Source organism: Miniopterus natalensis, chromosome 10 (genome assembly GCF_054644295.1).
Source record: "Miniopterus natalensis isolate mMinNat1 chromosome 10, mMinNat1.hap1, whole genome shotgun sequence".
Lineage (NCBI taxonomy): Eukaryota > Metazoa > Chordata > Mammalia > Chiroptera > Miniopteridae > Miniopterus > Miniopterus natalensis.
The window spans coordinates 79,279,981-79,302,495 of NC_142090.1; the positions used below are offsets into that span (position 1 = coordinate 79,279,981).

A 22,515-nucleotide genomic window follows, 5' to 3' on the forward strand; every position below is an offset into this window, starting at 1 on the left:
AACTGTTAAAAAATTGTCAGAATCAAAATTTTAAGCACTCTGGAAATGAAACAAAGGTTTTTAACAATGCAGGAAGCATTTATTTTAAAAATGGCTGAATCTCAGCAAGAAAAATGGTATTTGTGGTGTTTTAGCTTCCACTAGTCTCATCCTCCTGTCTCCAGCTTTGTGGCTGCCTCGGAAATTAACGGCTTGCATTTACAGTGAAAACAAATCATCGGGGTGCCATTAGAGAGAGCAGAAGAGGGCCAGAGCTTTTTAAAGCCTCATTCCTGGGAAATCATCTTTATTTGATTGTCTGACTGTTCTCTGAAAGACCCCACTTGCAAAGCTGCCTGTATTTTACTTGATTCAGAACTCACCCATGTGAAAGTCCTTCTCCTGGAGGCCTTTGTCAAAAACAATTACAGGCAATTGATTAACCTGGCGGGTGCCTGAGGTATTGGATAAGAGCTGGGGGAAACAATAAACTGACCAGAAGCTTAAAAAAATAAGCTGACTTGACTTGGGATGGTGAGCACACAATGCAATATACAGATGATGTGCTATAGAATTGTACTCATGAAACTGATATAATCTTATTAACCAATGTCACCCCAATAAAATTTAAAAACAGAAATATAAACCAAATTTTTTAAAAATAAGCTAAGTAATGAGGTATTCAGGGGGACTTTGAAAATCTCTAATAGAGTCCTGAGAATCTAGAAGACCAAGAGCATGCTCAGGACTGTGCCCATGCTCAGAAGAAACAGAGAAGGCCCTGAGCTCTTACCTTTGGCTGACCTTGAAGCTTTGTGCAAGCGGGAAGTGAAGGCAAAGTCAGAGCCATCGGTTTCCTGGCTGTGTCAAAAGTATGCCCCAACATTCACAAAGAGACTCTGCAATGACTGGAAGACATACTGGTTCCAGGCACCTGTTCATTGATTGCCACACTCCTGTGTGGGGTTTTGATAATGAGGGAGCCCCTGTGTGGGGGCTGTGAGTTTATGGGAAGTCTCTGTACCTTCCACACATTTTGACTGTGAACTTAGAACAGCTCTAAAAGGTGTGTATTTAAAAAAATGGAATGAAATATCCAAGAACTGTGGGACAATTATAAAATGTGTAAAAAATTGATTAATGTAATCCATTACATCAAAAAGGTAAAGGAAATTTATATGGTCATATCAATAGACACAGAACAGCATTTGAAAAAATTCAACACCCATTTGACTTTTTTAAAAACTCAGCAAATTATGCATAGTGGGAAACTTCCTCAACTTAATAAAGAATAGCTATAAAAAACCCACAGAGAACCGCATACTTAATGGTGAAAAAGAGTTTTCCTCCTGGGGCTGAACAAGTCAAGGATGTTTCCTCTCACCATTCCTATTCAGCATTGCCCTGAAAGTACCACCTAATTCAACAGAACAAGGAAAGCAAATAAAAAGAATAGGAGTTGGAAAAAATTAAGAATAACTTTGTCCACAGACAACAAGATTGTCTACATAAACAATCCAAAATAATAAACAAACAACCATAGGACTATTAAGTGGAAATAGCAAGGTTACAGAATACAAAGTTAATGTATAAAGTCAATTGTTTTTATTCATATATTAGCAATAAAAATTTTGAATTTAAAATTAAAAACACATCTGTAATATTTTCAACAATAAAGATAAATTTGAAAAAAAAATAATAAATAAACAGAAAGGCTTAAATTAAAAAACAAAAAAAAACAATAGCATTTATATTAGCACCAAAATACGAAATACTAAGGTATAAATGTAACAAAACATATGCAAAATAAACATTTAAAAACCACAAAACTCTGATGAGAGAAATCAAAGAACATCTAAGTAAATTTACAGGTATTCCATGTTCATAGATAGGGAGATGCACTACTGTTAAGGTGTCAATTCTGCCCAAAGCGATTTACAAATTTGACGCAATCCCAATTAAAATCTCACCAAGTTATTTTATAGAAATAGATAAACAAGTTTATTTGGACAGGCAAAAGGCACAGAGTAGTCAACACGATACTGAAGAAGAAACACTTTGGAAGACTGACATTATCTGATTTCAAGACTTACTATAAAGCTACAATAATCAAGACAGCATGGAATTGGTGAAAGAATCAACAAGTAGATCAATGGAACAGAACAGACACCAGAAAAGATGCACACAGCCAGTTGGTCTTTGACAAAGGAACAAAGTCAGTGCAATGGAGAAAGGATAGGACCTGTTGAAGAAATGCTGCTGGAGTCAATGGGCATCTATCTACATATACAACATTAGGGAATTGCACATTAGAATGACAGTGAGATACCACTACATGCCTATTAGAATGGCCAAAAACCAAAAAAACTGATCACATGAAATACTAGAGAGAATGTAACAGGAAGTCTTTCATTCCTTATGGGAATGCAAATGGTACAGCCACTTTGAAAGATAGTTTGGCATTTTCTTATAAAATTGAATATACTCTTACCATACTATCTAGCAATTGCTTTTCTAGGTATTTACCCAATTGAATTGACAACTTATGTCCACACAGAAACCTGCACAAGAATCTTTACAGCAGTGTTATTCATAATTGGCAAAAACTGGAAGCAAGATGTTCATCAGAAGCTGAATGGGTAAATAAACTTTGGTTCATCCATGTGATAAAATATTATTCAGTGATAAAATAAAAGGAACTATCAAGCCACACACACAAAAAATAGAGCATAAATAGACTATGGTATATGCATATAATGAAATATTATTCGGCAATAAAAAATGAGCTTATTAAGACATGAAAAGTCATGGAGAAATCTTAAATGCACACTGCTAAGCAAAAGGAGCCAATCAGAAAAGGCTACATACTGTGTGATTACAATTACTCGACATTCTGTAAAAGGCAAAACTATGGAGACAGTAAAAAAGATCAGAGGTTGCCAGGGATTTGGAGGCACTGAATAAAGTAAAAAGCGTGGGGGATTTTTAGGCCAGTGAAACTTTTCTGTATGATGCTGTAATGGTGGACACAGGACATTATGCTTTTGTCAAACCCAGTAGAATGTACACCAAGAATGAACCTTAATATAAACCATGGACTTTAGTTAATAATAATGTGTCAATATTGGTTCACCAGCTTTAAAAAATGGACCACACAAATGTAAGATGTTAATAAATAAGGGGAGGGGTGGGGCTTAATATGGAAACTTTCTGTACTACCTGCTCAATTTTTTCCATAAATCTAAAATTGTTCTACAAAAATAAAGTACATTAAATTTTTTAAAGTCAGTCCAGGGATCCTCTTCCTTTAAATCAATCCAGTCTGGCAATTTAAAAAATAAAATTTCTCTAAATTTTCCCTAAGTCTCACATCTCCACAAGATTTTATTTGGTTTCATATTTCCTAGGTCATTCTTGTCAGAATTGAGGGGTGGGATAGTGAGAATTCGAACATATGTCCTCAAACTGCCTTCTGTTCTCCAAATGGTAGCCCATATGTTGTTGATGTGTAGAATTTTCTTTGTTGACATTTATGAATCGACTATAATTGTACTTTGATTTCCTTCTTGACTCAAGTTAATTATAAGGGCATTTAAATTTCTAAGTGGTATTAAAAATACATACTACTAATTTCAGCTTTTGCTGCTTGTTTTAAATATGTAAATTGCCACAAGTTCCACATTTTGGAATCTATTGAGGGTTTTTTTTTTCAGTTTCATTTATGATTACAATAATGTGTTCTATTCTTAAAGTTCATTATCCTTAAAGTTCGTTATCTATGTGTTATTGTGTTTTTTTCTTCTGTAAAGCTCTGGATACTTCAGTAGTTTATATTTAGTGTTATGTTACTTGTTTCATATTAGCTTATTAATATTCTCTTGCCATGAAGTATTGTATCTTTTATTAATATAGATCATTCCTTTATCCCATGCAGTGCTGTTAGCCTTAATTAGTCTAAAGGTAGCACTGCAACGAATGCCTCCGCCTAGTTTTTAGTTGCTTGACCTACCTTTGGCCATCACTCCATTTGTAAACTTTGACAATCATTTGGTTTTAGAGATTTCTCTTCGAAACAGGATACAGTTAGATTTGGGGCAACAATTCTGTAAACAGTCCATGTTTTAGTGAAGGAGCTCAAGCCATTTCTATTGCTTGCGACAAGTGGTGTTTGGTGTTATTTCAGCCACCTCATTTTAATCTTTCCGTGTTAAACTTTTATCCTATTTACTTGTGTTTTCCTCTCTATTGGGTTATTAATTGTGGTAGACTGAAAAGTGGCCCCCAAAAGATACCCAAATACCTCTGAAACCTAAGCATGTTACCTTAGATGGCAAAAAAAGGGACTTTTCAGATGTGATTAAGATAAGGACCCTGAAATGGGGAGATTACTCTGCTTTATCCTGGTGAATCCAAATACAATCACTTGTATCCTTAGAAGAGGGAGGCAGAGGGAGAGTTGATGCAGAGACAGAGGGACATTGTAACATGGACTCAGAGGAGGGATGGGTGTGGCCACAAGTCAGAGAACGCTGGTGGCCACCTGCGGCCAGAAAAGGCAAGGTACCAATGCTCCCCTAGAGCAAGCATAGTCCTGCGAGCACCTTGATTTTGACCCCCTCTCACTGATTTTGAACTTCTGGTCCCCAAAAATGCAAGAGAATAAATTCATGTGGGTTTAAGCCACAAAGTTTGTGGTGATTTGTTATAGTATCCATAGGAAACTAAGAAGATTTTTTTTCTCCATTTTTATTTCACTCTATGATAGCTTATCTTTAATTTTAAATTTAATACATCTCTATCAAAGTAAAAAGCAAAAGGGATGTCTGAATGTCTAAATGGAAATGTAACATGACTTCCTGCCTCTCCTCTCTCCTCTCACTCAACTCCCCAGACTTCTTTTCTGAAATAGCTCGAAACTATATTCACTGTTATTTGCAAACGTTGTGTTTTTCTGGCTCGTTGCTTACCGGGGCCATTATTATTCAGTCCCCTTCCTTCTTTTTCAGAAGGAAAAGCAATTCCCCATCGGCAGAAATGTTTCCTCAAAAAGATTTTTCTGGAAGAGGGCGTGATGTTTTAGTCTCTCCTTCTTGTATAGCTAAGAATAATTCTGTGCTAAGAATAATTTCATAAAAACATATTTATAAAATCCTTGGATCATAATTTTCCTTTCGAAACTCTGAACAACATGTTTTTATACTGTTTTCCATTTAGTTTGTGGAGAAAAGCATGACAATTTGAGGTGCATTTTATTTAAAGGTAACCTTAATGGTTTTTTACCCCGCCTGGATGTTTTAAGAGCCCTGAAATTAAATACCCTTTTTGACGGTGTCTCAAAGTAGCTCCCTTTTGGCTAAGGCGGCCTGTTCTCCGGGCACTAGTTAGCATCATCTTCCTTCCTGCTCCAACTGGAGCTGGTGTCAGCCCCTCACTCAGCACAGTCTCCTGTACCCGAGACTCACGACCTCACCTCCTCGCTGTGGGACATCTACCTCCTAGAGTTTTGCCCTCAGGAGCTCCCTTTCCCATCCCCTCTGATGTCCCCTCCTCAACTGTGCGCGGCCAGCCCTAACAATTATGAATTCATGGGCCACACATAGAAATCCCAACTTTCTCTGGGGAGACAGTTGTCTGACTTTTAAAAAAATGTGTTTTTATTGATTTTTAGAGAGAGAGGGAGGGAGAGAGAGAGAGAGATAGAAACATTGATGAGAGAAAAACATTATCGAACAGCTACCTCCTGCGCGCCCCCTGCTGGGGATGGAGCTCAAAACCCAGGCCTGTGCCCTGACCAGGAACCGAACCTTGACCCCCTGGTTCCTGGGTCAGCCCTCAACCACTGAGCCACACCGGTCGGGCGGTTGTCTGATTTTTTTGGTTAAGCTCGGCCATCATTTTTCTTTCTGTCCCTATATCACCTTCTTAGCAAGAAGAGAATTTCTCCTTATATTCCTCACGGAGCCGTCAATCTCTGATCAGTCCTCAGAACCCCCTCCCTGAGACACCTTCCGACATATTGGTGCTGAGATGCCTTGTGGTGGTGTTATAGAAATACAAATAATAAAGCACAGCAATGGAGTTGCTTGGTATTTGTTTGATCCAGGGGAAAAACAAAATGGTACAGATTCAGACAGAGGTTATTGCCAGAGTCATGTTACTTCTATTTCATTTTAGAAAGACTCAGACACTCACCCCTCGGCGTCAGTCTCCTTGTTTCTCTTCTACACGCTCTGGATTTGACCCGAAGGTTGTGAAGCAGAGATGTGGCTGGACTCCTAGTAGAAATGAGGCTCAAAGTTAGCTGACAGTTTTTCACCCTGATCATCCTGCCAGAGCTATTTCATTTAATTACATTTTTGAGTATGCTCTTCACATAAGAGATATTAAGGTCTTATGTCCCAATTTCCTTCTCTGCAGAGTATGCAAATAACAGTGTACACAGGATAATTAAGGGCAGGAGTGAGGTTAATAAAAGGGGAGGGTGGGGAGGGGAAGAGGAGACCCAAGGCCCTACCTCGGGGAACAGCTCTGCTGGAGAAGTAGATGAGGAAGGGGAGCCCCGAGTGTCAGCTCAGATGATGCTAAGGGATTTAAACCAGCGCATTTCAGCCAAAGCCCTTCTGTCGTCTCTCAACAACTCCCGCAGATAAAAGGCAAATGAACTTTTCGTATCTAATTATTCCAGAATGTCCACTGTGACAGAGAAAATTAGATTTGGCTTTAAAAGTCAATCACCAACAAATGGACCATGCAGATGTCCAAAGAGGGACTGACTCTGAAATGTGGAGTCTCCATGAAGCCAAGCGAATGAGTGAGCCAGTGTGGGCTGGGAGCACTGTCAGCCGTCACCACTAGCCACGCAACGTCCGGCGTCAAGGACAGCAATGCGCCTCCGAGAACGGAAGCCAGTCTTCCTCTCCCTACCCCAACTCATCCCTCCCTGGGTTCAGCGCCCAGGTTTCCAAACAGTACAGAACACTCCTCTTCCCACCGCGTGCCTTCCCTCGCCTCGGTGGTCACACAGCTCCTGTCATTTCTGTCATTCCACAGGTTGTGCTGCTCTACGCCTCCACCTACGTCCTGGTGTCCCTCAGCATAGACAGATACCATGCCATCGTCTACCCCATGAAGTTCCTGCAGGGAGGTGAGCTGCCTCACCCAGCTGCTGCTTCCTAGGGAATCACCTTGGGGGAGGGTGGGGTTGTTTTCACCGGTATACTCTTAATAACGATTCTCCCCCCCCCCCCCCCTTTCTCTACCTCCTCCTTCAATGCCCGGGGAAATGCTGGTGGTTGCCACGAGTTGCCAAGAACTGCTGGGGAATGTGGTTTGATGACCATTTACCTTGATGCTAAAGCCTCTGGATTTTTCCTGTAGAGCAGTGTTGATGCACATACCAGTCCAGGAGATGAACACTCCCATTTCAACTTGTTCATTTTCCAGAAACAACACCTTTCCCTCTTCACGCCCAAGCCCCAAACCATAGGAATCATTGGAAAGATGTTTTTAACTGATAATCATACTGGAAAGAAGGAAAGCCCTCCTTGACCCAGGGCTAGTGAGGAATTCCCGAGAAAAGGAAGCTCTGGGGCGGAGGAAGGCTGGGACTGTGCACCCCATAACACCCACAGGTGATGCTGCAGCAACGGGGGGGCAGCTGAGTGCTTCCTGAGTAGATTGTGTAAATGCCTAGGGCAGGAAGGACTCCGGGAAACCTCAGGGAGATCCCTGGAGCACAGTGAGGAGGGCTCATCACAGCAAGTCTCCCTGCCTGCCACCCTCCCCCTACCCCCAAGGATGGAGGCCTCTGCTTCCAGAGAGTGGGGTGCTGGATTTGAAGAGACCGAGTGGCATTCTTGGAAGCCATGATGCCCTGGAGGGATGGTGGGCACCTAATCATGGGACTAAGTTCGTTACTCTGCCCACAGCAGAGCCCACCCTTCTCCAGGCCCCTGAAAGCTAAGAGTACAAACCCAACATTTAGTGACCCTTACTACACTCTCCAAGCAGGCTGTGAAAACTGATAAAATGAGGACCCTAACATAAAATCTTGACTACAAGGTGTAATCAAATCTCATTAAAAATGTGACCAAAGCCCAGCTGTGGAAAAGAGATGATGTATTTAAAATATCGTTCTGCAGAATTTACATCCCAGGAAATAAAGTTAATAGAGCGAGCAGAACTTTAGAATAAGTAGAATTAATGTCATCAGATACTGTTGAATACATCAGATAGTATTGGAACAGACACTTAGGCAACTTAACGCTATCTAATTAAATATAAAATGTGTAGCCCTTTGACTTAGAAATTCTGCTTCTTGCTATCTTCTCTGGACAAACACCCACACGTGTGCATGTGTACGTGTGTTGTGATTTGTCACATTGCTGAGAATAGCAGGAATTCAGTGCTACCCTTGGTGTCCCTCAATGGAGGAATGGCTGGTTATCCTACAAAGAAGTTTCAGTGGCTTAGGTGTGTGGATTACATGCTCTGTGCCATTCATGACTCTAAATTCTTTACATATGTTAAGTACTTTAATCCTCACAACAGCTCTGTTTAGGTAGGTTCTGTTATTATCTGCATCTTCCAGTCTGGGCAGTTATAATTCAGAAAATAAAAGTAACTTGCCCAAGGTCATACAGCTAGTGGGTGCAGGGGAAGGATTTGAACTCACATGGTGTGGGTCTAGCTCAGCTGCCCTTGAATACTACATACCTGTCTCTCTCAATGAGGGTGTGGTGGAGCCATGGGCAGCAATGTGCATTGACATGAAAATATCTGCATCTCGTTTTCAGTGATAAAACAACATGCAGAATAATCCATGCAGTGTGATCAGATTAATGTAAAGAAAATTCAAAGCAGTGCTACATATTGGGGCGGGGGGGGGGGAGAGAAGGAGAGAATGGAAGAAAAAGGGAGATCCCAGAATGATATTCAATTGCCTGCAAGGACACAGCCCACCTAGTCCTCACTTCTGCGGATGGGAGTTGGACGAGCCATAGTGACCACAGGGACTTACATGCAGGAAGGTAATCTTTAACCAGAAACGTATCAGTGTGTTGTGAGCAATTCAAAGTAATTTAAAAATAGAACTTACATCTGTTTCTTAGGCTTTATGTAGGGTGTGTGTGCGTGTGCGTGTGTACCCAGAACCAAGCTTTCCGGACACAGCCATGCCCTAGTGATTATGGGGGAGAAGGGGGCAGGGAGTGGGGTGAGGAAAATGGGGGAGACATTCTAAGATACATGTACACAAAGGTGTGATACCCTTATTCATCCATCTATTCACTTGTGCCCAGTGGGCTCCTGGAAGGATTGAACATGGTCTATAAAAAGACCCTCCACCAAAGTATTTTAAGTAGGAGAGAAGGGGAAATAAGTATCAGAAAACATGTGGGGGTGTCTCAGGACACCTGCTGGGGGTGGAGGGCCTGGGATCCACAGCCAGGAGGGGAACATGGTCAGTTACACATCTCCCCATATTCACTGGGTGAGAAAAAAATGCCACTGTTTAGCTCAGGACAAATATGATGTGCTCTGGGAGACACTGTGCAATATTCTGAACAGTGTCCTAAATTACAGGAAAGGCAGCGATGAATATTATAGTGTTCTTTTAAATATGTAAAGCCATTTATCTCCTCACTGCAAAATTAATAGAGGCTCCACATAGGGTATATGGGACAGGCTGAGCTCTCCGATATTGTAAGGATGGATGCATAAATATTTCAAGTCCAGTGGGCAAATCAGGGAAGGAGGAGGGAAGGAGAAATTGGGGAGCACAGACCTTATGCCAGGCAGTGGGCCAGCTTCGGGGCAAACATCCTCTCTTAACCCTCGAATCAGCCCCAGAGGCAGGGCCTGCGATCCCCATTTTACAGGTGAGGAAACTGAGGCTCTGAGAGATCCACAGCTCCTCTCGCACAGTGATCTTCTACACTAGACTCCAAGTGTGCCCCCAAAGAATGTTCCCAGATGCCCAGCCCTCCCTCTCTTCTCTGAGCAGAAAAGCAAGCCAAGGTGCTCATCGCCGGCGCCTGGAGCCTGTCCTTCCTGTTCTCCACCCCCACCCTGGTCATCTTCGGGAAGAGAAAGCTCTCCAACGGCGAGGAGCAGTGCTGGGCGCTGTGGCCCGACGATTCCTACTGGACCCCGTACATGACCGTCGTGGCCTTCCTGGTGTATTTCATCCCGCTGACCATCATCAGGTAGGCCCGCAGGCCAGGCTCCCTCAGGAGCGCCCCGGCTTGCCACCTGCCACTCTCTTCCCCTACAGGTCACTCGCTGTTTCTCGTGGCCTTGGGGGAACTGGCGGGGCCACACAATTTTATCTAAAGCTTGGGCTAAGCCCAACTCCTCCAAAGGAGAGTAAGGGGCAGGGGATGAACCTTTTCTGAGTGTGTACTATGGGTTAGGCATTGTGCTAAGTGACCAACGATTACCCCATTAACCACGCTTAACCCTATGAAAAAACTAAATGATAAAACTCAAGCTCAGAGAGGTTAAGTAACACACCCAGCATCACACAGGATTTGAACCCCCGTTTGTCTGATTTCATATCCTGTTCTCTCTGGATATCCTTCAAATATAAGCATGGTACCAGTTTCAGAGATCTTATCATTGAAAAGATAGACGTGAAACAAAATTGAACAAAAACCACAGTAACACAAAAAATATGCTAGAGTATGTGTGCAGGAAGTCAGGTAACGGTGGAGCACATTTCTTGGAAGCCACCATTGAAAGAGAGAAGAATTCAGACAGGAGAAGGGGAAAGCAGAGGGACAGCTGGCTCCCTGGTGATCTGAGGCGAGAGTGAGTGTGGCAACAGGAAGGACAGGCAGGCAGAGCCAGTGGGAGAGAAGTTGACAAGAAGCTCTTTCTGGGTGGGCTGCAGCTTGGTTATGGAGCAACCGAGTCATAGGAGACTCCCTTTGTCCTGCGGCCAGTGGTGGGCCAGAGCTGGTCTTGCAGCAGAGAAGACCACAGCCACCTGGACAGGGCAGGGTCTCCCTGGTCCTATGGCAAGGTCACCTCTGGAAGGGTGGCTCTGCATGGGTGGGGGTTCAGTGTGCATGCAGGCCATGCTGATCCTGTGACCTCGCACCCTTTGAATATTCCCTTGAGTCTCTGATCAGTTCCTCCGAACTCATGCTAGTGGCATTGCTGGATTGATGACGCTCATCCTAAGACTGATGCATGTTCATCAACTGTCCTCTAGGAAAAGGTATGTTCCTGCCAACAGCAAATGAGAGCTCTGGTTTTTCTTCCCCCCACCCGATGGGAGGTGGTACCGTTTCTTCATTAAATCTTTGCCAATCATGGAGTTTAAAGAGAAATGACCGCATTGTTTCAACAAGATCTCTTTGATCCTTCAGTGGTTAGGTATTTTCCAAGTGTTTTCTGATATTTTGGGAACCACTTGTTCTTGCTCTTTGCTCATCTCTAGTCTCAGAAAATACTAACACTGGAGAAATGGTATCCATCGCATAGTCCAGCCCCTGAATTTTTCACAAGGACAGACTTAGAGCTAAAAGAAGCAGGATGACCAGCTTTCCATCAGAGGTCAGGCTGGGCAGAATGATCCCCACGGGCCAGCTCAGCAGCCTTGCTGAGGCTGAAGGTTGTGAAGTCTCCTCTGCTCAGTCGATAAATTAGCATCGACAGTCCATTTCAACTCACTGTGCTCCCCTCCGCCAAGCTGAACTGGGGAGGAATCTTGGAGGAAAGATGAAGGTTATTTAGACAACCAATTAAAAGCAAGTCATAGTGACGTTAGAAGGGGGGCATGGGTGAGGAGAGATGCCCGCCCCGACCCCGAGAAAGCATTCGGAAGGAAGCAGCTCAGGCCGTCAGGGGACTGACGGGTCAATGTCAGCGGCGGCCGCAGGTCCCTGCTTCTCTCCTGATTGATTTCCTATCAGCTCCTGACGTCAGTCAAACCCCTTGCTCAGCAGGGCGGGCACTGCGTGAACCGTGCGGCTGGCGCTGGGCTCTCCAGCCAGGTCTGTCACGTGGATCTCTCACTATCTGAAATGTCCCCCATTAATTTGGCCCCTTCTTCCCACCAGCACTTCCCCTCAAACTTGCCTACAGCCCAACTCCTGTGTTTTTGTGCTGTCCTTGGACATAGCAAAGCATAATTTGATGATTAAAGGGGATGATTTCAAAACTGGGTTTTACTCAGCCCTCATCAAGCAACTAAGGGCTCCTTAAATCCTGCTCCCCGCTTCCTGGCCAGGCAGAACCAGGACTATTCCGTGACCTCCCTCTGCCCTTGAGCTTCTCTGCAGTGTCCCATCTGCTCAGTCGTGACCTCCACTCCTACGCAGTCAGGCCCCTTTGTCAGAGAAGGCGCCCCTCTGGTGGGAGTGGCACCCTCGGCCTCCATCACCGCCTGCTCCCTTCTTGCAGCAAGACCAGGGTCAGAGGGAATTTCCCAACTGCTTCCTGGGACAAGTTGCTACGATTTCATATCTTTCAGAGCTGAAGTTCAACTCTTTTTTTCTTTCTTTCTTAACCACACTTTGGCTCCCCGAGCTTGATTCTGTTGCTTGAGGTTGTTTTAGATAAGATTAAACTCTTTTTTTCCCCCTTAGGAAACTGCCCCTTCCACATACTTATCTATGCTTTGATTTAACTTTTCTATGATTTATTACATTAATTATTTGAAAATAATTTTAGTGTTGGGAGTATGTTAAATATACCACTTTAAAAAATATACTTGATCTGATTTACCAATTGTCCCAGTGTCACTCACTTTTGGTGTTAGATATGAATTAGAGATCTGTTAAATCTGGTTTTTTAATACACCATCATTTACCCCCAACACCACTTACTGAATAATCTTATCTTTTCTCCATGGTATGAAATGGCAATTCTATCAAAAACATTTATATTATAAATACCGTTTCTGAACTTTCAGTCTATTTTGTTTTTATTTTATGTATTCTCTACCTTGAGAGAGACCCCTTATACAATAGCCTTTTAAATGTGTTGTAAATATTTCCTCAGTTTGCCATTTCCTTCCTAATTTTGAATATGTTTTACTTTATTTTTAGTTAATAGCGATCGACATACTTAAGGAGAGAACACACAAATAACTAAGTTAGTGGCCTTTCTGCCTCTGATACCACGTTGTTTTCATTGTGGTAGCTTTATATACATTAATATCTGCTAGGACAAGATCGCTGTCCCTTTCAGGTCCCAGCTGTTTCAGGAGAAGCTGGGGCCACTCTCCTGGGCACCGGGCCCTCCAGCCACAGCAAGCCTCCGTTGCCCCTGACACCCCGCGTCCTCTCTCCGGCTGCCTTTGTGAGCATCACCCTGCGCTGCTCTTCCTCCAAACCCCACCCCCACCCCCCATCTCCCCCCCCAACCCCCACCTGGCTTCCGGCAAACTGCTCCCCTCCTCGGCTCTCACATCAAATGCCAGCTCCACAGGGGGCTGTCCCGCCCCGAGGCCAAGCCGTGCTCCCTGACCGGCACCCTCAGCGTGTCCGGGTCGCCATGAAGGCTGTGAGCCAGTGTCACTGTGGCCTGTGTGGCTCTCTCTCGAGTGGAGGAACTGTTGTCTCTTAACTTCTGGATCCCACATACAGCATACAGTGGGCACTTCGTAAATGTCGGGGTGAATGAACGGCGCAGGCCCGCTGACCCGCTGCACGAACCACAGGACACAGGGGTCTTGTCACTGTCTCAGTCACTGTCACACACACACAACATGGACATTTCTGGCATATGGCAGATCCTCCAGGGAGGGAGGGAGGGAGAGAAGGAGGGAGGGGGGGAAAGGAGTCATATTGTCTGGCAGACTCATGAGAGAGCTGTGCATGAACAGATTTAGCTGATCTGTCATTAGTTAAATCAGGTTCCCAGGACCTGAAATCATAGCGAGTGACAATCAAGTCAACACAATGTTTTTCTGGGTCAACACAACTTCCGTTGTTTCCAAATTCACTTGTCACCGCTGCCTAACTGTGGCTGGGAGGTCGTCAGACCCGGCGTAATTGCTGTGCTTAGCCGTGGCTATTTCCCTGCTCCCTAACTGATTCCTCATCCCACTGTCGTCTCCTCTCCGTGGCACCAAGACAGGGGCGTAGGATCCACGCCCGACCACCGCGAAGGAGGAGGCGGGGAAGAGCGCGTTTGCCGTGGAGCACCGATTCCCGTCGTTGAAGCGAATCCATCTGTTTTGCTTGGGGACTGGGGGTCACACTGGGAAACCCATGCGGAGGCCCGCACAGGCCTGTGGAGCGCAAAGCCCTGTGTAATTCAAGGCCAGGGGCCCAGGGGCCCAGGGGCCTGGCCAGCACAGCCCACGGGCATGAGGTTCGAGACCAAGGACGACCCACCACATCCGAGAAGGAAGTGACTCCCTGTCACTGTTACTTCTGTGCCTCTTTCCATTCACTCATTACTTCTAGAAATACCTGGGGGCACCCACCCTCTGGCAGGCTCTGGGCCAGCAAGGGGGACACAGAAGTGACCAGACATACGTGGCGTCTGAGTCCACGAACCTTCTTGTTTCGCAGAGGAGGCAGCCGATGGAGAGAGGAGTTATAACACTGTGATGAGTGTCACTGGAGGGTGAACAGAGGGTCCCAGGGGACCCCAGCAGGGGTTGCTGGGCTGGTCGAGGGCATTCAGGGAGTAACCGGCACTACAGGGCATGTGCAGCCCAAGTGCAGCCTGTACCCCGCCCTCGCTGTGTGCGGGACGGCCCGAGTGCTGGTTAACAAGCCTGCAGGCAGAGGGCCAGGCGCCGGCCCCCTGTGCCAGCCTCCAGCGTGTGACCTCCGGTCGTGGGAGCCCTCCAACCGCAGCCTTCCACCTGGAAGACACGCCAGCGCCAGCGCCAGCGCCAGCACCAGCCGTATGAAGTTGCCGGAGGGGTCAAATGAGAGAATTTCCCTGAAGGGTTTGGCACAATTATTGGTTGACTGTGAAGGTGAGCAAATCGCTGTTACTGTCTTCACAGCATCACACCCGGGCTTTGGTGGCCAGTCTGGTCTCTGACACTTCGGCCTTGTCATCCCCACAATGCGGGCAATAAACTCTTCCCCCCATTGTTCACATATAAAGTCACAAAATAAGAACTTGTAGAAAACAAAAACTGTAATCGAGATGTGTTGAGCACATACCACACGGGGCCCAGCACCCTGTTAACCGGTGGAGTTAATGAGACAGGGTGTCGGGCACTTTACAGAGGGACCGGCACAGAGCAGGGCTAACGCTGCCCGATTCCCTCCTGAGCACCCCCTCGTGGGCACTGGGGTGAGAGGCGAGGCACATGACTGTTCCCATCCAGGATTCCTGCACCAAGGAGCTGCGGTTGCTTCTGGAGTGTATTCTCACCCCCTAACTTTAGGCCACACCATGTAGTCATTTCTCCCAGAGACGGAATAAAATCCCAGGACAACGGAGCCGGCACACACTCCCAGGGTGGTTACCATCGTTCCTTCTGCCCAGTGCAATAGCCACCTATCTATTCTCACCGCTTTTAAGTTCCCATTCCACACGACAGTCAGAGCCATCGTTTCATTTGGAAAATCGCTAAGCATACAGCAGAGTGTGAAATGAAAAACAAAAATATTCCTCCCACTTCCCCCTCATCCCACTCCTCAGAGGCAAAGAATTTCTTGTATATTTTCCCAGGACGGTTCAGCTCAGGTACCAGCCCCTACGTCTAGATAGAAACAACGCATCCATACCGAAAAATGTGTGACACTGGAAAAAACTATTAATCCATCGTTTCACTTTCCCGATTAGAGCCCGTCGGTACATTTCCACTGTTTCAGGATAAAGGTCATGACCTCTAACTTGTGTACAAGGCCGCTCTCATCTTAGGTCACACCCACGCTGTCTGCACGCAGGCTCAGCCTTCTCGAAGTTCTTCCAATGCGCCATCCTCCCTCCCGCCTCGGGGCCTTTGCACATACTGTTCCCTCTGTGTGCGTGATCGCTCCCCTCGGCATTTACACACCATTTAACCCTTCAGCTCTCAGCTGGAAGTTCACCTCCTCCGGAAGGTGTCCCTGACCCCAGAGCAAGTCAGGACCTCTATTATATACTCGTGTATCACCCTACATTTTATCTTCATAGCATTCTGTTCCTTTGTAATCATATGTAGTATGTTATGTGAAATATACTGATGTATTATATGATGTGTGTAATTTACGATTCTGGGCAGGAAGATAAGGTGAGGAAGGCGGAGGAAGACGAGGGGAGGCTCTGGCTGCCCTGCTGAGACCAGGGCGTCCTCTGCCCTGGAGCCCCAGCCCCGACGGTGCTGGGGGCATTCACGGCGGCAGCAGGGGGAGGTCTTAGAGGGTGACGGCAATGATCAGGCAAGAGACCATACGGGCCCTCGCTTGGGCAGCAGGCATGGTGAATTAGAAGGGACAGGGCAGATGGGCACGGCCTCTGGGTAAGAGTGCCATCGATTCCGGAAGCTGGCCATGGTTTTGTGTTCAGGGGGTACAGAGTGTCAGCCTGGGAAGATGGAAAAGTTCTGGAAATGGGCAGTGGTGATCGCACAGCAACATAAATGTACTTAATACCACTGAGCCGTCCACTTAAAAATGGATAAAATGGTATATTTTATGTTATGTTTATCACAATGAAAACTCACCAACATATATAAAAAGAGGTTGTAAGGGTTCTGAAGAGCAGGGATGGAGGGCGGGACAGGCAATGGGGACATTTTGAAGGGACAATGCACAGAACTTGCTGATTAATTAGAAGGAAGGGATGTGGAAGAAAGACATACAGTTCCGAAGTCTCTCTGATGCGCAACTGGTGCCCTCTGAGAAGTGGCCTGATTTGGGTAATAAGTTAAAGTGGCGCCCGACTTAATAGGCATTTTCCTGGCTCACAGGAAAGCTGGGACTGACTTTCTACTTGCCTGGCGGGTCCTTTCAAGATGAGGTGGGGTGACTTAGGCCTGAACCCCTAACACATAGGCCTTTTTTCATTTCCACCGTGTATGTGGTTGATGGTCATTAAATATTTGAATTACTGATCAATTGTCAATAAATATTTGAATTACTGATCACTTAAGTACTGGGCTTGCGATTGCAACACACAGCACTCCCTGTGGCTGTAGCCTTTCCTTGCTGTCCATTTACCTGGGGAGAAGTTTCCTGGCTCTAACAAATGCTCAGCCTAGAGGAAGAATAGACTCGCTGGTCAGGTTTGCCCTCATCTGTTTCTTCCGTGCAGACACACAGGTTCCAAAGAAACCCCTGGGCAAGTAAACGAGCAAAGGGGGGGGTGTGCCAAAAAGGCCTCGAGCCTTCTCGGAGCGCCCAGAGGGGTTGGCTGAACAAGACAGGAAGAGCATAAAGAAACAGGGCATTTTACCAAGTCATTAATTACGTTATATTCTAAAGATCATTAAAGCAATTAGTGCTTTGTCAGCTGCTGCAAATGGAAGCTCTGATTTCTCTCTTAACCAGTGGCTCTCAAGAGGGAAGTTGGTGTGGTTTTAAAATAAAGCGGTGCTTCCTCCCCAAGTTTTTAGTGGAGATACTTAATATATTTGAAATGTCAAATAACATGAAAGAAAGGCATTAATTTTTATATTTACAAAAGGGGACATCAGGCACAAATTTTGCTGCTGCTTTTGAGTCACTGACACGTTGATTTCCTGTTAGGCACAGGTTACATCCCAGGAGAGTAGATGTGGTGTGATGTGAAAAATGGGGAAGAAAGAGGGACAGAAGATGACATTTACTGAGTCTAATTTTCAAGCACTGTGCTCGGCACTTTAAATGTTGTCACATTTGATCCCTAAAAAATTCTTAAGAGGTTTGTATTATTAACTCCATTTTGCGGTTTCAACTGGGGCTCACTGTCTGTTCCTTTGGGCTGCTACAACCAAATACCACAGGCTGTACACAACAGAAATGCATCTCTCACGGTTCTGGAGGCTGGGAGTCTGAGATCAGGGTGCCAGTAGGGTTGGGTGAGGGCCCTCTTCCAGGTTGCAGATTTCTCTCTGTGTCTTTACATGGTGGAATGGGCTAGGGTCTCTCTTTAGAAGGGCGCTAATCCCATCCATGAGGGCTCCACCCTCATGACCTAGGCATCTCCCAAAGACTCACCTTCATATACCATCACATTGGACATTAGGAAGTCAACATATGAGTTTTGGAGGGACACATAGAGTCAGCCTATATCACACAGTGTATTTGTTATCTATTGCTTGATACATGATCATGAACCTGGTGACTTAAGCAACACACTTTATTATCTCATATGTCTTGTGGGTCAGAAGTCTGTACACGGCTTATCTGGGTCATCTGCGGAGACAAGGTGACCATCAAGGTGTCGGCTGGGGCTGGGGTGCCCATCAGAGGCTCACTTGTAAAAGGATATTATTCCCATCTCTCATGGGGTCTTAGCAGAACTAATTTCCTGGGGCTGTAGGACTCATGGTTCTGCAGTCCCAGAAAATTGATTCTTCAGAGCAAGGGATGAAGACAGACGCTAGTAAGATGCTACACTCTTGTGTGATCATGAACATCCCATCGCCTCATCCCAATGCACCAATTAGAAGCAAATCCTAGGTCCCGTCACATCCAACAAGAGAGGAACACACAGAGGCCTGCACACCAGAGGCAGGGATCACGGGCCACAGGAAAAACTAAAGCCAAGGTCATACAACCAGTAAGCAGTAGAGCCGGTTACAAATCTGAATCTTCCTGACCCTGAGCGCTGTGTTTGGATGCTAACCTCAGCTCTACCTCTAACAACTGGGGTGATCTTAGAGAAATTTAACTTCACCAGCCTTAGTTTCCTCACTTAAAAAAGAAGTAGCCACATTCAGCTGACTTCCTAGGGGCTTTCCGTTTCCATCTGCTGGGATTCTAGAATCAGCAAATACAGGGGGACCCTCCCTCCACACCTCACGCTCAGGAGGTAGGAATGGTCCTCCCCCTGTGTCTCCCAGGGGGACCCCTCAGCCATTCTCATCTTACCTGTGCTCCTTCCCACAGCGTCATCTATGCCATTGTGATCCGAACCATTTGGATTAAAAGCAAAGCCCAGGAGACGGTGATTTCCAACTGCTCAGGTAAGTCTCTAATCTCGGCTCGTTTTGCCTCCTCAGAGGTTTTCCTCTGGCAAATATGAGCTTGGGCTCTGGACACAATGAGCCTGCACTGATATGTCAGGGCCCAGCGGGCAGCTCAGACCCCCAAGAGGCTGTCCCAGGCAGGCCCTGCCTTCTCCCCCGGCGTCCCTGGAACTGGGGGGGACTGCGAGCTTGGCCAGGCTGTACCAGCAGAGGGTCCCGCCAAGCAGCCTCTGAGCCAGAATGCGGGGTCACCCCAGTTTCTCGGGCCTGGTCACGAGGAGGACACTGGGATGAAAAGAGAGGACTGTCCAAGAGAACACCTTCCATTCACCGAAACACCAGAGTACACATTTCTAATGGACTTAGTTCACAGACCGGGAAAGCCGCCATTCATCCTCAGGACAATCCTGGACCCTAAGCCAGTCGAACATGGTTCATGCTGTCCCCCTGTCCCAACACAACAGCTCCCCCCAGGCAGGCCTGAGGTGGGCACTGTTAACCACCCCCACCCCCACCCCCACCCCAATCCCGTTTCAGTAAAACTGCACCCAGAGCACCTACCCGGCTTGCACTGAGGTGGTTAGAGCCGGGCCTGGGTCTCGGGTACAAGGGTTCTTCCCATACTCCCACAGGCAGCACTTAGTCACAGGACTACACCCTGCTGAAAGGGAGGCTGGGAAATGTAGTCCAGCTGCGGGCCCCGGGAAAAGGAAGGGATCTGACAAAAGCTGAGCGTCTCTGCCACAATGATTTCAGGCTTGTCAGGGGTCCTGGGCCTGCCCCAGCTGAGGAGCTGAGGAACAGAAAAGGCTTGAGCTAGGTGAGCTAGGTCAGACCTCCTCCTCGCTACGCGTGACCTCCGATTTGCCAGAAAGTAAAAAACAAAACAAAAACACCTAGCGAAGGAAGTGGCCATAGTTCCACAGTTAAGCAGATGAGACTTCATGTGCTAAAAATATGTACCATGCAGGTTATATTTGTAGATAAAGAGACCATTAATGATCAGAAATCAAAAACGAATTTCAAGTTTTAAAAATTTTAGAAATCAGAAATACCTTCTAAAAACGTTTAATTTTTTAAATCCATCTGAAGTGTATAAAACTCCCAACATATGAAAAATATTTACTCTAAAATATTACTCGGCAGACTTCCTCGTTAACAAATAAATCACCTGCACTCATTCGAGGGCCACAAATGGCTCCCCCTCCTGGCAAGGAATAAATTCTGCCTCATTTGAAAATCCCAGGATAACTGCCTTCCTGCCCCCCCTGCCCCCCCCCCCAGTGACTCCTTGAGGGGCAAGATGTGGGGGGGAGGCCGGGAGCCTGAACGGGCCTCTTGGAACCTAGTTGCCAGCATGGGCCCCCTAGGGACTCATACTTGAGCTAAAACAGCCTGGGGCGGTTTGCAGAATCTAATGGACCCGCTGCCTCCAGGCTGCCCAGCTATTAATACACAGTGACAGCTGAATTTAACTGCTCTTCACTCAGGCTCTGTGCCAGGGCCGATAGAATTAATCCTTTTATCTCCCAATAAAGGAGAATTACCGGCCCTTTGTAGCCGGCAGCCTTTGAAGAGCCATCCTTAGGAGCTGGAGGCTTTGCATTTCCCGGAGTGGTCAGATTAGAGATGCTTCTACTGATCTCATTGGGAGACTGAAGGGCAGGCAGTTGATTACATTGTCACCCAGTTGCCCTGTGGAAAGGACAGAAAGTTTCCATTTTAAGCAGATTTCAGAGCACAAATGTCATTCTGGGAACTTTTCTGAAAAACCAACCCAGTCTTCAGAGTCTACAGCCTAGGAGTCAGCGGCTTCTCCAGCAGAGGGGATACTGGGAAAGGATAGTTTGGTCTGCTGGCTTTTTGACTTGCCTCCCATGGGTCTAATCCCCCCTGATAATTTTTCGGTGTATCTAATTCCTATACACAGATAACAACATTGTATAATAAACTGTCTAAATGTAGTAATACCTTCTGTTCACGTCCATAAAGGCAGCTTGTATTCCCCCTGAAATACCGTTAAACCTCGGTCACCCCAGCTAGTAAGAGAATTGACATGCTCAGCATGGGACTTAGCATCTCAACTACATTATTTTTATTTTAATCCTCAAAATAACTGAATTTGGTGTTTCACGTATCATTGTTAAAATGGGGAAACTGAGGCTGGAAATAGTGGGCAATTTGCCTATGGTGACACAGCTAGTAATTGGTACAGCTGAGGATGTATTCAGGTCTGACTCGGACGCCTGTATCTTTCCCAAGATGACACCTTAGCAACCAGGGTTTTCAACCTTGGCACTGTCAGTGTTTGGGGCTGGGTGACTCTGTCTTGGGGGAGATCTGTGCATTGAAGGATGTTCAGCAGCATCCCTGGCTTCTACCTACTAGATGCTAGTAGTCACCTCCCGCCACTGGGACAACCAAAAATGTGGCCAGACATTGTCAAAATCACCTCGGGGGCAATGGTGTCCCAGCTGGGAACCACAGCTGTAAATGTTTCTTACACCATGTGCTTATACCACTGACTTTTTGTGGTTCTGAAATGCACAGAATAGCATGTTCTAAGCGTGGTCTCACAGGGTATGCATTAAGAAATACCAAATCAATTATAATTAGCATTTCAGCTCATTGCCCATAAAAAGCCCCTTGTTCCTGTATTTCTGTCCATACTTGGTTTTGTCTCTCTCACGCCATCCAGCTTAGTGGGGCAGGTGCGATCTTTCACGCTGGATGGAAACTCCTGGGGAACAGGGCCTCTGCCTTCAAGCCTTTTGTTCGGCTCTTCTCTCTCAGCAGATGTGCTGGGCTTGTCAGATTGGGCTGCAACGGCTGGAGAGGGGTCAGAATAAATAGTGCAAAGGTGAACGTGCCAGTTCCCAAGGGGATGAAAGTCACTTTCAAACGTGAAATCTGAACAATGTAGTGAGGACAGGAGTTGCCTCTAGGGTACAGCTGCCCTGCCCCAATGACTCAGGCACCCTGGCAGGGCCCCTGGCCTGGGCCCCCAGGCAGGTTGTGCCTGTTGAGCCCAATCACTGGCTGCCAGCTGCAGGTGCACGGAGCCGGCGTCCTACCCGTGCTGCCCTCACTGAGGTGCGCTCTGGGGCGGGGCTGCGCCATCCAGAGGAAGGACACCCTTCCCCAGTTCTCACAAAGGTGCATGTGGGCTGTCCGAAGCCCCCACAGTAAAAACTCTTCCACAACATCAAGGAACCTTGCATCCAACCTCCCCACCCCCGAGTCTGCCAGCTCTCTAGCCCTCCTACTGAGAGCTGTTGCATTGGATTCTGCCCCCTCAACGTTTGCTTTACCCCTGCTCGGCTGGAGAGAGGTCTGTATTAACTCATTCAACAAACATTAATCACTCATTAAGTTCAGAGGACACCAGAGTGAAAAAAAAACCAAAGTTCCTGTCTCCATCAAGCTGATGTTCTCATGCACTCTTATATTTACCCTCCAGG

At 46.3% G+C, this 22,515-nt stretch overlaps 1 protein-coding gene across 3 annotated transcripts in view; it reads left to right on the forward strand.

Annotated features, from left to right (window-relative positions):
* Positions 1–22,515, forward strand: part of NPSR1 (neuropeptide S receptor 1) — a 75,298-nt gene that overhangs the window by 48,592 nt on the left and 4,191 nt on the right. For 2 of the 3 annotated variants that reach the window (XM_087821435.1, XM_087821436.1), the window contains exons 4-6: positions 7,030–7,123; positions 9,983–10,184; positions 18,975–19,051. In XM_087821435.1, coding sequence (XP_087677561.1) covers positions 7,030–7,123; positions 9,983–10,184; positions 18,975–19,051 — 373 coding nt within the window. The remainder of the gene's footprint in view (positions 1–7,029; positions 7,124–9,982; positions 10,185–18,974; positions 19,052–22,515) is intronic. The other variant, XM_087821437.1, reaches the window with a different exon arrangement.